Source organism: Lagopus leucura, unplaced genomic scaffold (assembly GCF_019238085.1).
Source record: "Lagopus leucura isolate 7727_CA_CO unplaced genomic scaffold, USGS_WTPT01 Super-Scaffold_702, whole genome shotgun sequence".
NCBI classification, from domain to species: domain Eukaryota; kingdom Metazoa; phylum Chordata; class Aves; order Galliformes; family Phasianidae; genus Lagopus; species Lagopus leucura.
Window position 1 is genome coordinate 8,267,505 of NW_024962254.1, and position 13,543 is coordinate 8,281,047.

Below are 13,543 nucleotides of genomic sequence, written 5' to 3' on the forward strand. Positions count from 1 at the left end.
CCCTTATTTCCATCTTTTCCATGCATTCATTAGCAATGACTGCATCTTTCCAACCCCACTGGATTTCTTTTTTCTTCTGGCTCATGGAAGAGTACAAATACAAATCCTCTAAAAGGACATAGTAAGAAAGCAGTTGCAGCTTTTTGTATATATATATATACTTTTGTTATAAAAGAAAGATAATTTTTCACTAGGATAATTCTTTGCAGACTCATTTTAGTGTGTTGGCTTTCTCCTTGGCTACAGAAGGGAATAGACAGAGAATTCTACCTCCTCTTTTCAATCTTCGATGAAAATGACAGCTGGTATCTGAACAAGAATATTGAAGCTTTTACTGGAGACCCTTCAAAAGTAGATGAAAATGACGCAGATTTCAAGGAATCCAACAAAATGCATGGTATGAAATGTATCTGTTAATGATATCTTTTCTTCAGTCATCAGTGGCAAAATTTGTCCTCATTCATAGCTGACTGCAGTGCCTTGGAGGGTGAGGTGGAAAGTTGTCAGTCAGTATATGGCTGGTTCCTGATGTCCTTTGGTTGTTGAATCCTTGACACATTAACAAGGACTGCAACCGCCTATCAACTACAGCTGGAGAAAGGGAATGGAGTGTAGCCTTGGGTGTGTAAGAAGGTATAATGCCAGAGTCACATATCAGCTGCAGAAGAAGCTGATGTTTACTGGTGATTCCAGTGTAGCTACAGGGCTTGGCACTGACTCCAGAAATGAAGTCATCCTCTCTGCTCTGCCAGCTCCACTTGGGCAGCGACCACTCCAGCAAAGGAGGGGTGAAGACTAAGGAAAAGGGTTAAAACATCTCTTCTGTACATAAATGTCTGACTTCAGCACAGATATCCTCAACATTATTCCTGACATGACAGACTTGAGCAACTCACATAACCTGTGATTTGGTTGTACTGAGAGAATCAAGAATATGTACTGATAGTGAACAGTGAACTACTGAGCGAAATGTGTGCAGGCACTGCAGGTACAATGTCTCCAACTATGAGATGAGGTGGCATCTGATGATGAAATTTAAAAGAGATATTTTGGGAGTAAAGGTGGAAATCAGAAGTCAGTATCACATAGGAAAGCTGCATCAGAACTGAAATCTTTTATGTCCCACTCCATGTCCTTGATTATCTGCTTATACTTTCTCCAGACTGAAAAGGAGGCACCTGATTTATATACTTAACCAGCAACTGTGAAGCACTCTGGAAAGTTTGGAGGAGAATCTCTAAATCCCTGCAAAGGATTATTACAAGATTTTATAGGCTAAGAGAAATGTAGGAGCTAAGAGCTTGTAAGAACAGCATTTAAACATCAATGTGGTGTCATCTGCTGCTACCTTTGCTTCACAGAATGCCCCTTTAATTAATGTTATGACTTGTTCAGTTGCAAACTTCTTGCCACAGAGGTGATGGGAAGCTCTGTGCTGAGCCACTAACCAGGCTTTTTTCTTCTTCTCTAGCTGTCAATGGTTACTTGTTTGGTAACCTGCCAGGCTTGGCCATGTGCAAGGATGACAAGGTCTCCTGGCACCTCATCGGACTGGGAAGTCACTATGACATGCACGGAGTTCAGTTTCAAGGAAACAACATCGACCTAAGAGGGACAACGAGGGATGGCCTGGCCTTGTTTCCTCATTTATCAGGGACAGCACTGATGCAGCCAGACCGTGTGGGTATGTCCCTGTGCTTATCTTGGTGTTCTGGCACTCACAGAAATCAGGCAGCCTAAAGAACAACCAGAGAGATGGGAAGTGTGAGGAAGAGAGAAGGAGTGGGGATAGGCAGTGAAGATGGGGCGAGGCTCTTGTCAGTGGTGCTCAGTGCCACGACAAGAGGCAATGGGCACAAACTGGATAACAGTTGGTTCTCTCTGAACACCAGAAAGTGATTCTGTGCTGCATGGATAATAGAGCAGCCAGCACAGGCTGCCCAGAAGCTGTGGTTTCCTCCTTGGAGACCTTCCAAAGCCACCTGGACACGGCCCTGGGCATCCTGCTCTGGGTGTCCCTGCTGAAGCAGGGGTTGGGGCAGATGGACCAGAGGTCCCTTCCCACCTCAGCCATTCTGTGATTCTATCTGGACTTTGGGGACTTAGTGCAGCTGAGAATTCAGGCAGGACTGCTTTTTTGGCAAGGTGCTGAAAATGAAATATATATGTACACCGAAGAGTAGAGCTCTATAAGGCAGCAGGTTCCTTCCTTGTGTGTATTCTGTACATTCCACTGTCCATCAAAAAACTGCACTCTAGGAATTATGTTGAATAACAGAGTCTGGGAGCCCATTATTCTTTGACAACTAACCCTCTACTGGCCACAAGCAGACAGAAGTGAATGATCAGATCTTTACAGTCACCACCACCTGTGATTTTTCTTAACAGCATGTTACTTTACCTTTTCCCCCACTCCTACCCTAGAAGTAGAATGAGTGGACTGAGATCCAGACTAGACAGGATTATGCCTCTAATCTTGGTCCACTGAGCTGAGCATGCATAACTGAAACACACACTCTGCTCCTCCATACCATAATTGGGGTTGGTGAGGTACATGTAGGACTCCTGGGTGCCCACTCTGAGATATCTCATGGCCACAGTCTATATGATGACTAAAGGAGATGACTGATGCTTGCCCACATTACCAACTAGTTTCCCCTTCAGCCATCTTAGTTTTGCAAAAGTGATATAAACTGCCCCTCACCTGGCTTTCTATACAGCATCCCAGATTAGGGGTTCACTTTTTTGGAGGACAGACCAGAGATGAACAAAGCAGGGGAGTCAATTTGCCAGGTTGCTTGCTTTCACAGTCACCTCCATCTCAAGAACTTTCCTTCCTAGGCACATTCAAAGTGGTTTGCAGGACTTTCGATCACTTTGTCGGGGGGATGAAACACCTCTACGAGGTCAGCAGCTGCCGCAATGCCAGCCGAGCCCAGCAGCAGCGCAGTGCCGTCAGGCTCTACTACATCGCTGCGGAGGAGGTGGAGTGGGACTATGCCTCAAATAAGAGCTCAGCACCAAAGATTTACAACATCAGCAGCAACGAGGAAAGGTACACAAAACAAGAAGTTTGGTGGGTGTGGGGCGCAGCACTGCTAGCCAGCCGAGGCAAGGGACTGCCCATTCTGCTTCGTGCAGAAGGCTTCTAAGGCTTATACCGCACAATCTTATGAGTGATGAAGAGCATATTAAATCCACTACTGCCAAAAGGGTGCTGCACGCTGCTGGGCATTTTCAGCTCGTACTCAGTGCACTGGGAGCTCGGCGGCAGGGGGAGCTCGGGGAGGAGCAGCCATGATCAGGACAGCTCGCCAGTGCCCCCTGGCGGCCAGGCAGTGCTAGAACCCGCCTCAGCAACAGGTGCGGGAGGTTCAAAGAGCATCCTCCAGCAGGTGCAGGAGGGGAAAGGAAATCTCTCCAGGGTAAAGCAACCTTCTCTTACCTGTGGTGATAGGTTAGGCTGTAGTTATCTTCCTAGCATTCCCTGATCTCACCCATATCAAAAATAGTGAAAGCAGGCATTGTGATAACATGCCTTCCAGTATTTAAAGGGAGCTTCTAAACATGAGGGAAATCAACTTCTTCCTAGGTACATAGTGATAGGACAAGGGGGAACAGATTTAAACTAAAGGAGGGAAGAATTACGTGAGATGTCAGGGGGAAGTTTTTACTAAGAGTGGTGAAGTGCTGAACAGGTTGCCCAGTGGTGGATGCCCCATCCCTGGAGGTGTTCATGGCCAGGCTGGATGGGGTCCAGGGCAATCTGATCTAGTACTTGATCTAGCAGTTGGCAACCCTGCCTGTGGCAGGGAGCTGGAATTTGGTGATCCTTGGGGTCCCTTCCAACCCAAGCCGTGATTCAGGTGTGCAGGGAAAGACAGTGCCTTTTGTTGGGGTACGAATGCACTGGGGTGAGTGACCAAAGCCACTCATAGCTTGAAGCTGTTCTGTTGGCTGTGCTGAAGGATTTGGGTTCCCAGATGTTTGTGGTGAGTGCAGTATGTCCTTGGCTTTGAAGACAGTGTGCATTTAGGGAGAATTATCACTGTTATTACTTGCTGTTTAAAAGCTCCTACAGCACACAGGGCTTTGCATAAATCATCATGTTGGACCAAGCCATACGTTCCTGTCACATCTATTATGTATAACACTACAATGAGCACTATAATGAGCATTTAGACAGGTGAGCTTTGTGCTTTAATTTTTTCCCTTTTTATTTTGCAGCTACGGGCACATTTTTCTCAGCCAAGGGGAAGATCTAATTGGTACAAAATACAAGAAAGTGGTTTACAGGGAGTATACAAATGGCAACTTTACGCAGCGCAAAGAGAGGACAGAGGAAGAGGAACACTTGGAAATCCTGGGCAAGTAGCTCTCGTGGCTCATAGACTGACATGATGAGTGAGAGGGTAGCTTAAAAACAAAGTTTTTCCAGCTTTGTTAACATAGAAAAGAGATAGCACTGATTCCAAGCTATTGATGATTTAAATCAAGCTTGCATAAGTGCTGAGTGTAAGAATGCTTTCTTACACTTAAAGTTGGATGATTTATTCTCAGATATGAAGTACAGAGTTTCTGAAAGAATCCTAACAGGGAAGATGCAAAAATGGACCTTACAGGATGCACCTTAACATCAGAGCATGTAATATGGGGAAAGCATTGTAGATAGATAATTCAACAAGGGGACAGATTTGTATCTGGAATTGGGCAAGATTTGTGTATGTCATAAAATAACCATCAGCTTATGTTTTCTATGAGATGAGAAGTGGGCAACAACCAATCGTAAAATAGTCAACTCCATATAAATGCTACTTCTATATAGGAATATATTTGACATCTCCTTTTTATTCTTGAAGAGCAAAACTGAAGAAATAGTTTGATATTAGATAAACACCTGTCAAAAGCTGCTGAAAACTATCCACTATATAAGTTTTCCTGAAAAACAAACTGCTCAGAGACCTGTTTCCAGAGTGAATTATCTCTCTTACTGTCTAAAAAGAAAAAAGAAATCATGTCTATATATGGAGTTTTTCAGTGGCAGAGATAGCAGACCAGTTTTGATGGCTTTAGTGGAAGAATAGAAGAGCCTGACGGCTCCAGGAAAGACCAAGACTCCTTTCCAAGGCCAAGCTATTGGGAGATGATTGCAATTCAGAAAAGAGACATTAATTACTGGCTTCTTCTGTTTCCATTTAGGGCCATTGCTTCATGCTGAGGTGGGTGACTCTGTGCTGATTGTGTTTAAGAACAAAGCCAGCAGGCCTTATTCAGTAAGTGCACATGGAGTAGAAGAAGTGGGTTGTGAGGAACAAACTGAGGCACCAATCACTCTCCCAGGTAAGGCTGTGCTCATTGTTTTTCTTTCAGCTACAAAGCCATACATAAAAATTATGTTGACATATGAATGATATTCCCTTCTTCAAGCTTATTCACACTTATGTGTTCTTCCAGGCAAATTATGCTTAGCGTTTATTCAGATGCAGTTCTCTGTGCTGCTGTGTGTGTAGGTTCTTGATCAGGTGAGCACGTTCAGGCACAAAATGAGCCTTTGTTCCTATCAGGGTAGAAACAGGAACGTAGTTTCCCTGGGCAAGTTCCAAAATGCATTAGAAAGCCCATAGCCATGGTCAGGGAAGCCTAAAAGTGTTTAGCGCCAGGGCGATGCTCTAAAAATGTTCCAGAAATGGAGAAAGTCGGGGGTAGAGTTACAGTTGGCAGTATTTAGCTCTGCCTGTTTCTGCTCACAGGGTTTGTTGAGTGGAGGCGTTGTGCTGCGCGCATTGCTGTAATATCTCCCGTATCCACATGGGAGCAGGCTTGGGATGGCTTAGGGAAGGTGTCTGCAAAAGGAGTACTGTCAGCCAGACTGCAGCGCAGGCTTTTGCTCAAGCTTTTGCAAGCAGCAGTTAACAAGGAGAACAAATCTCTCAAAGCCCGAGTAATTCCTAGGTTGTTCAGCACCCCCACCTGCACCTACAGGTCCTGGCTGGCTGCTCACCCTGAGCTACCCAGAGCCCATCCAGTCCTATTTAAGCCAAACAAGTCATCACTGGGACTAATAGAAGTGGTGTATGTCCCCATGGCAAGAATGGCTGAATGGCTCTGAGGCTGAGTTTCTTGTTAGTCTTCTGTTCTGTTAGTTCTGATCAGCTGTAAGAATAAATGATATTGCTTAATTTACATTTGGAGACCCATCCTATATAGGCCTATCCTATATATAGTGCTATTTGTGTCTTTAGTTATTGTCATACAGTAGTGGCCACTATTGCATGAATCACAATCACAGAATCATAGAATTGCTCACTTTGGAAAAGACCTTAAAGATCATCAAGTCCAACTGCAACCAGTTGTACCACCCTGACAGCCCTCTGCTAAACCATGTCCCTGAACCACCCACCAAAACAGTGCAATGGCTCTGTGACACAAAGCTAGTTCAGTCAATTCATGACCATTTAAAGTTGAAAACTCTCTTTTGCTCCAGTGCCCACAGCCTTGGCAGCTGTTGGGCTGTGGCTGTACCAAGGCAATGGTCAACAGTTTCAGGATTTCTTTGTTTTACCCTGGCTTGTGGCATGTTGAAGGACATGGTTGAGTGAGAACTACTGATGATAGGTGGGTGGTTGGACTGGATGATCTTGGAGGTCTTTGCCAACATGGTGATTCTATGATTCTGTGTTACCAGTTTTTTCTCAGGTTTTGTCGCCCTGGAAACTTCTAGGAAATAAGTTGTTCGGCATTTGTCTGGCACTTAGAAGGACAAGGTGTTGACCACTTCTTGTCCTCCTGACCTTTATTTGCTGGAGCACCAGAAAAAAAATAAATTCCCAGCAAATGGGAGCACATAGCATAGTCAGTTCATCTGAATACAGACGTGTTTGTGTTCAATGCAGAGAACTGAGCCTCATCCAAACAAGTCATTTCCTCATCAGATTGTTTTTAAGAATCAGAGATCAGTGAATCTCTGCTCACCCTCAGGAAGGACATGAGAGAGGTGATGGGTCTGGGGAAGGAACGGGGGCTCTTCAGCAACTGCGGAGGAACAGTGGCTTAGTGGGAAGAGGGAAGGGCCCTTCCTGGCATTCCCAGTCAGCAGCAGTTCTGATATTTAATCAGCTCTCCTCTCCCAGACAAGAGCCAATATAGTGCTGCACCATCTCCAAAGACCTGATGGCAGTGGCTGTGTTGTGGTGCCCCTTTCAACTGAGAAAGTCCAGGAAATATTTTCTGGAGCCTGGCTCCCTGCAATTTCAACAGAACTAAAGCACTGACCTCCAGTACCATTTATCTACCAGTTTGCCCAGGGTGAAGGCTGAGAAGCTGAATCTCTGAACAGATTCCCTCTATGAGGTGTTACTGCTCCCAGCACCATCTGCAGATCTCTTTTGGAGGTGATACTGCCTTTTTTTTACACCACTGGAACCAACCTTCTGGAATGCAGAAACATGAGCACATGCCATTCCTGCATGCTTTCACGGGAAGCTTTGATGCAGATCATTTTTTGATGGGGGGGGCAACAGCTATCAGTTACACGCTACTCAAAGCTTCTGACATGCAGCTGTTCTTGCTGAAATTTTTCTTTGTTTCAGGGGAAATAAACACCTACAGATGGAATGTCCCAGAGCGATCTGGCCCTGGGAAAACAGATCCCAACTGTATCACTTGGGTTTACTATTCAACAGCAAATTTTGTAAAGGTAACCAAGAAGGTTGTTATTATTATTACGGTTGGTTGTTTTAGATAGAGTATCCCATCTTGCAAGATGTTTCCACAAGGAGCACAAGTTGGAGAAGAGGTTTACTGAGCTGGATGCTTTGTCATCTTTGCTAACAGTTGCATGTGTCTTGGTTATTTTAATCTACTGAAATCCTCAGGGATACACTATGGTAATGTGATTCCCTCCTTAAAGAATAGTTGAAGGCATTTGGGGTGAAGGCACTTCAAAACTTGGGACTCAAATGTAACAAGAAAGACATGCTTAAGCAGATGAAGTCTTGATTTTTTTCTCACTTTTTTCCTCAGATATTCTATCTTTATTTAATGTGTTGCCTATTTGTGTTTATTTCATTACTGAACAAACTAGAAAATCTGTAACACATTTTTATGTCATTTCAGGACACATACAGTGGTCTGATTGGCCCTCTTGTAGTTTGCAGAAAAGGAATTCTAGATGAAAATGGCCTGAGAAAAGACATTGATCGTGAATTTACTCTTCTGTTTATGGTGTTCGACGAAAACAAATCCTGGTATTTAAAAGAGAATATTGAAACATACCTTCACAAGAGTCCTGATGATTTTAATTCCACTAAGAACTTTGTGGAAGGCAACAACAAGCATGGTATGTAGGACTCGGTGGCAGCAGCCAAGATGATAGAGGTTTACTTTTAGGAAGATGTTGGCTTAGTTTGCAACTATCCAACCATGTGACACCTTCATAAATTGCAGCACTGGAAACAAAAAGATTTCATGAGGCCCAGCCAAGGCAAGCTAGTTCAGTCTTATCCTTGTGGGGAGAGGCTGCCCTGCCAAAATTCCCTTGTCATTTGGGAGCTGCCTTCCTTGTTGACTTGTAGGAATGCAAGGATGACATTTTAAATTTGTGTCTGTAGAAGCAATCAGCCCAGGAGCCAGACAGAACAGAACACATGGGGGCAGGAACAGCCCTGGCAAAGCAAACTTCTGCTTCTACAGATTCTACCCATTTTAGGCGATTACTGTTCCCTCTTCTTCCATGAGGCTTATCAGCAAAACCCCAGTTTGTTCAGGAGATCGATCTCAGCAGGTGAAAACACTACCTGGTGCTTCTCGAGACAACTAAATGGTTGCTGCTATGCCCTTAGGTGAAACAAAAACATGATGGTCTCCCTGCAGTCACTACAGAGAGCCCTTGACCTGGCACATGTGCTGGGCACCCATTCTCCTTGGAGAGAAAGTACAGATGGTGCCTGATGGTTATCATCACCCATTTCATAGCCAGTTATTAATCACTCTTATTTTGTCATTCTTCCAGCAATCAATGGGAAGATTTATAACAGTCTCCTGGGTCTAACCATGAATGAAGGTGATACGACAAACTGGTATTTGATAGGAATGGGTAATGAAGTAGATGTACATACAGTCCATTTCCATGCACAAACCTTCATCTTCAAGGTTGGTAAAATAAATCACATTTAACAGTGTAATGGGAAATTCCTGAGAAATAAAGTCCAAGTTGTGGGCTATTTTTGCAATGTGAGCACATAGCCCTGCTGATACTGAGAGCAGTGGGAGATATGCCTGTAAAGGAGACACAAAATCAAAGGGTTCCTTGCAATGCTTCTACATGTCTGAACCTATTAGATGTCACTATTAGAGGAAATGGTCACGTGGGTTGAGATGTATGCTTACCCACAGCTGTAAGGGAAGATGGAGGGAGGAGAGCAGTTCACAGAACAGTTTGATGTTGTGACAGCTTGGCACTGGGAGGACTATCAGAAAAATATGTTTTTCAGAGGGCAGTACCTGAGCTCAATCACTACCTGAAGTCTCTAGGAGGACACCCCTTTTGCTAATTAATTAATTGATACAATGTAGGTATTTTCCTGGGAGCTTGAGCTCCCAGCTATAAGGCTGACAAGAAGCCTTTTATCTGCCTGAAAGAGTGAAAAGTCCAATTGGAATATTTCAGTGCCTGGGGGGTATTTGGATGCAGTAAGGCAGGACACTTACAATGCTGCTTTTGCCTTGCCACAGACAGACAAAAGCCACAGAGGAGATGTGTATGACCTTTTTCCTGGGACTTTCCAAACCGTTGAACTTGTAGCAGAAAACCCTGGAACGTGGCTTCTGCACTGCCACGTAGCTGACCACATACACGCTGGCATGGAAACAACCTACACCATCAATAAATCAGGTGCAGTGGCAGAAATACGTCCTAGGGCTCTGAAGTGGTATCACAATGATGTGGGTGAAAGGCAGGGAAGTAAGGCGACACAGTTGTCAGCACTGCACACATTCCAGGGAAGCACCTGGAAATCACAGCATGCTGCCCTGGGCAACTGCCCATCATATGAGCATCATATGGGGGTGCCTGAAAGACGTGGCAAGGAACAGATAGCTATGCTGCATTCTGCAACGTGAAAGCAGTTGGTGCTTCAACAGAGCCTCCCTGGAGGCACTGACAGCCTGCAGACCATGAGTCATCCACAGGTGGTGCAGAAGGCAACTGCAAAGCTGTCTTTTAGTCCTGCTGTAAGACAGGCACGGGGCTGGTTCCTTCCTGCAGTCAACTTTGGCTCACAGGAATACTCTCGTTCCTTCTTGCACAGGCAGAAATCAGCTGGGCTATAAGATGCTCCATTTTCTTGGTTGTTCATGCAGCCCAAGAAAGAGGTGTTCCTTTGATTAAGTTGGCAAACTTTCTAAGAGCCGCTGATCCCTTCCACCATTTGTAAGTGAAGTCAAAAGCGCTTTGTGAGCACCTCCATGTCACAAAATTTCACAAAACACCCAGGTCCAGCATCTCCTGCCTCAGGCAGCACAGTCGATGTTTCCCACATCCCTGTGCAAGGACTGCACAGCCTCAGCAGGCACATCTTGTACCTGTAACCCTGGCAGGGCAGAATGAGAAATGTAATGCCATATGTAGCCCCAGTCCTCCTTCCTTGGACAAGGTGAATTTATTTTATGCATTTTATCCCTTCTGGCTTTGAAATTTCAAATGAATAAGCAAATGCAGAAGTGAAGCAACAGATCCTTGTAGACAAAGTGGACTTAGTCCACAGAGCTGCCTGGAGCAATGTATTTATCATTGTGCTGATGCAATCAGGATTTCTGTTCGATTACGAAGGTAGAAGGAACCTGGGAAAACCAGTGCTACTTTTCCACTGTTTTTCAAGGTTTTCAACTCCACTGCATTTTTTCTCTCTCTGCACAGAGCTGGAAGCCCCTTCAGAAGAAGGACTGACGACCGCAGCTTATGGTACAACTACTGCACAAAATAGGACTACCACAAAGGGTATGGATTTTTTACAACATCATTTCAAACTTTCCATGTTCATGTGGATTCCTCACAAAGCACTTCTCTTTGCACAGATCCTGACAGCCAAGGGGACAACATGTTTGGCAAAACTCTGACTCCTGGGGAAGCCAGCCTGATGCTGGCAGCCTTTGTTTCCGTCGGACTCATTCTGCTGTTGACCACATTGGCCTTCCTCTCCCTCATCACCCACCAAGGAAGCAGGATCCAATATCAGGCTCTGAATGACAAAAGTGCACTTCTAGCAGATTCCCTGTAAATCCCCACTTTCAGCACCATCCACAGAGCCGAGCCGGGTTTCACAAAATGCTGCTGCTACAACTAGAACAAGACACACTCTGGAAGTCCCATCCCATTGCCAGCACTCCTGAGAACTGCAGGAAAGGGCCACGTATCACCCATTGCCATCCCCACCCCCACCGCCACCCAGCTGTGCCCAAGGCACCACACCTCTTGGCTACGTTCCCATGGGAGGATGGAGCAGGCAGCATTGCACCCATGTGCTCTGTGCAGAACCACGGGGCGCACACTGCTTTAGCATCCAGCTCCTGAAGACACAGGTGTAAGTTTGCAAGTCCCTGAGGTTTCCCAAAGGGAAGCCAGTCTTACACCAGAGTCTGCATCAATGAATTCATCAGCATTTAACTGATTTTCCCTTTTTTTTTGTTCCCTTTGTCCTGTTAAATGAGGAAGCTGTGCACTGGGACAGATTTTTAAAGGCATTTAAGTACCTACCAATATACTTTAGCACCTCATGAAGCTCAGCATCTGCAACAGATTTGTTAATCCCAGCCCCAATGAAGTTATACTTTGTGATTGCTGCTCATTGTGGTCCTGATTCTGTAACTCTTCTCTGCATCCAGCAGTGCTTCATTCCCAAACTTTAATTGGGATGCTGATATCTGTGCTTTGCAGAAAAGACAGGCAGAATCAGGCCGTGTTTAATACTACTTGAATGTTTATAGCTCATGTCTAATTACACAGCACTCACTCTTGCCAGCCAGCTGCTCACGTCAGCTACAGCTCTTGCAGAGGAACTTCAGAACAAACACATCTGTGAAACTGTTGATCCAAAGCTGATTTTGAATGTAAATCCACTTTGCTGTTCTTTTCTATTTTTTTTTCCCCCGTTCTGTATTTTGAAGTTCATTCAAATGCAGGGAATTTTGCTGCCCATCCCTCCTACTGCAGCCTAGTGATGTTCTGGGTCGATGCCCAGGTATTTGAGATGAAGAAGTTTTTCCTGGGTGCTTATCAGTTGATTCTTGATTCCTTGTTTTCTCCAGTTATTTAAGAGCATGCACATGAGGTAGAACTGCTCCTGTGAGCCCACACAGGAGCTATGCAATAGCAATAAACACTTCCACACTCATTTTCTAAATCCCTTGAGCTGATAAAAATAGATACCCCCATACCCTGTTATCTTTCTATTTTGTAAACATTGATTGAGATGTTTCTGTCCAAAAGCACTGCACAGAACATTTGCTCTCTATCTACATACAAAAATGAAAGCCTTCCACTTAAACATTCACAGTTAATAAAGGAAATTATTTGATACTTTTCCTTTCAGAGTAGCTAACGGGTCTGACATTTTAGAAAAAGAATCATAAATATATTTTTTTCCATAGTAGCCAGCCAAAATGATGACAAGGCTAATAAAGATCTGGTTATTTGTACAAACCTTCTGGCACAGCTTGTTTCACTTGGCACACTTCTCAGCTGAATGGTGGCTGGGAATCAAGAATGAAGCCTCCAGAGGCCCTCGAGGCCTTCGGACATCATCACAGTTTGCCCGGGTGACAGAGGCTGTCACAGAGACCAGAAGGCATCACAGAGAGCATAAAACACAGCGTTTAGCCTTACCTGCCTGCCTCATGCAGGAAGAGGCATACCCTGCATTGAGGAGTTGTGGAAAGTATCTTCAATGAAGGGGAGCATCTGTGATGGGCTTAAGCACCAGCAGGAATGCAGAGCAAATCAAGCAAATGCGGTGCAGTCAACGTGCCCAATGGACAGGATGCCATCCAGAGAGACCTAGACAGGCTCGAACAGTGGCCGCATTGAACCTTATGAGGTTCGACAGAGCCAAGTGCATGATCTGCAAGTGGGTCACAACAACCTCAGCAATGTGCCTTCGCAGCCCAGAGAGCCAACCATATCCTGGGCTGCAGCCAGAGCAGCACAGCCAGCAGGGCGAGGGAGGTGATCCTGCCCCTCTGCTCTGTGCTGTGAGGCCTCACCTGGAGCACTGCGTCCAGATGTGGAGTCCTCAATATAGCAGAGACGTGGAGCTGTTGGAGCGCGTCCAGAGGAGGGTCCAAGGGATGGAACATCTTTCCTATGAAGACAGGCTGAGAGAGCTGTGGCTGTTCAGCTTTGAGAAGAGAAGGCTGTGGGGAAACCTGAGAGTGGCCTGTCAGTATCTAAAGGGGCTGTAAGAAAGAAGGGCACAGGTTCTTCAGCAGGTCTGTTGTGACAGGACAAGGGGAAACGTTTTCCAACTGAAAGAGGGGAGATTCAGACTGG

At 45.1% G+C, this 13,543-nt stretch overlaps 1 protein-coding gene across 1 annotated transcript in view; it reads left to right on the plus strand.

Moving 5' to 3' along the window:
* HEPHL1 (hephaestin like 1) overlaps window positions 1-12,654 on the plus strand; it is a 30,504-nt gene extending 17,850 nt beyond the window's left edge. Inside the window, exons 10-20 of the mRNA XM_042862519.1 lie at window positions 247-397; window positions 1,472-1,684; window positions 2,842-3,055; window positions 4,228-4,367; window positions 5,200-5,340; window positions 7,590-7,696; window positions 8,116-8,338; window positions 9,011-9,150; window positions 9,733-9,892; window positions 10,916-10,996; window positions 11,074-12,654. Of these exons, the coding sequence (XP_042718453.1) occupies window positions 247-397; window positions 1,472-1,684; window positions 2,842-3,055; window positions 4,228-4,367; window positions 5,200-5,340; window positions 7,590-7,696; window positions 8,116-8,338; window positions 9,011-9,150; window positions 9,733-9,892; window positions 10,916-10,996; window positions 11,074-11,276 (1,773 nt within the window). The 3' untranslated portion in view covers window positions 11,277-12,654. The remainder of the gene's footprint in view (window positions 1-246; window positions 398-1,471; window positions 1,685-2,841; window positions 3,056-4,227; window positions 4,368-5,199; window positions 5,341-7,589; window positions 7,697-8,115; window positions 8,339-9,010; window positions 9,151-9,732; window positions 9,893-10,915; window positions 10,997-11,073) is intronic.
* Window positions 12,655-13,543: the final 889 nt, after the last annotated feature.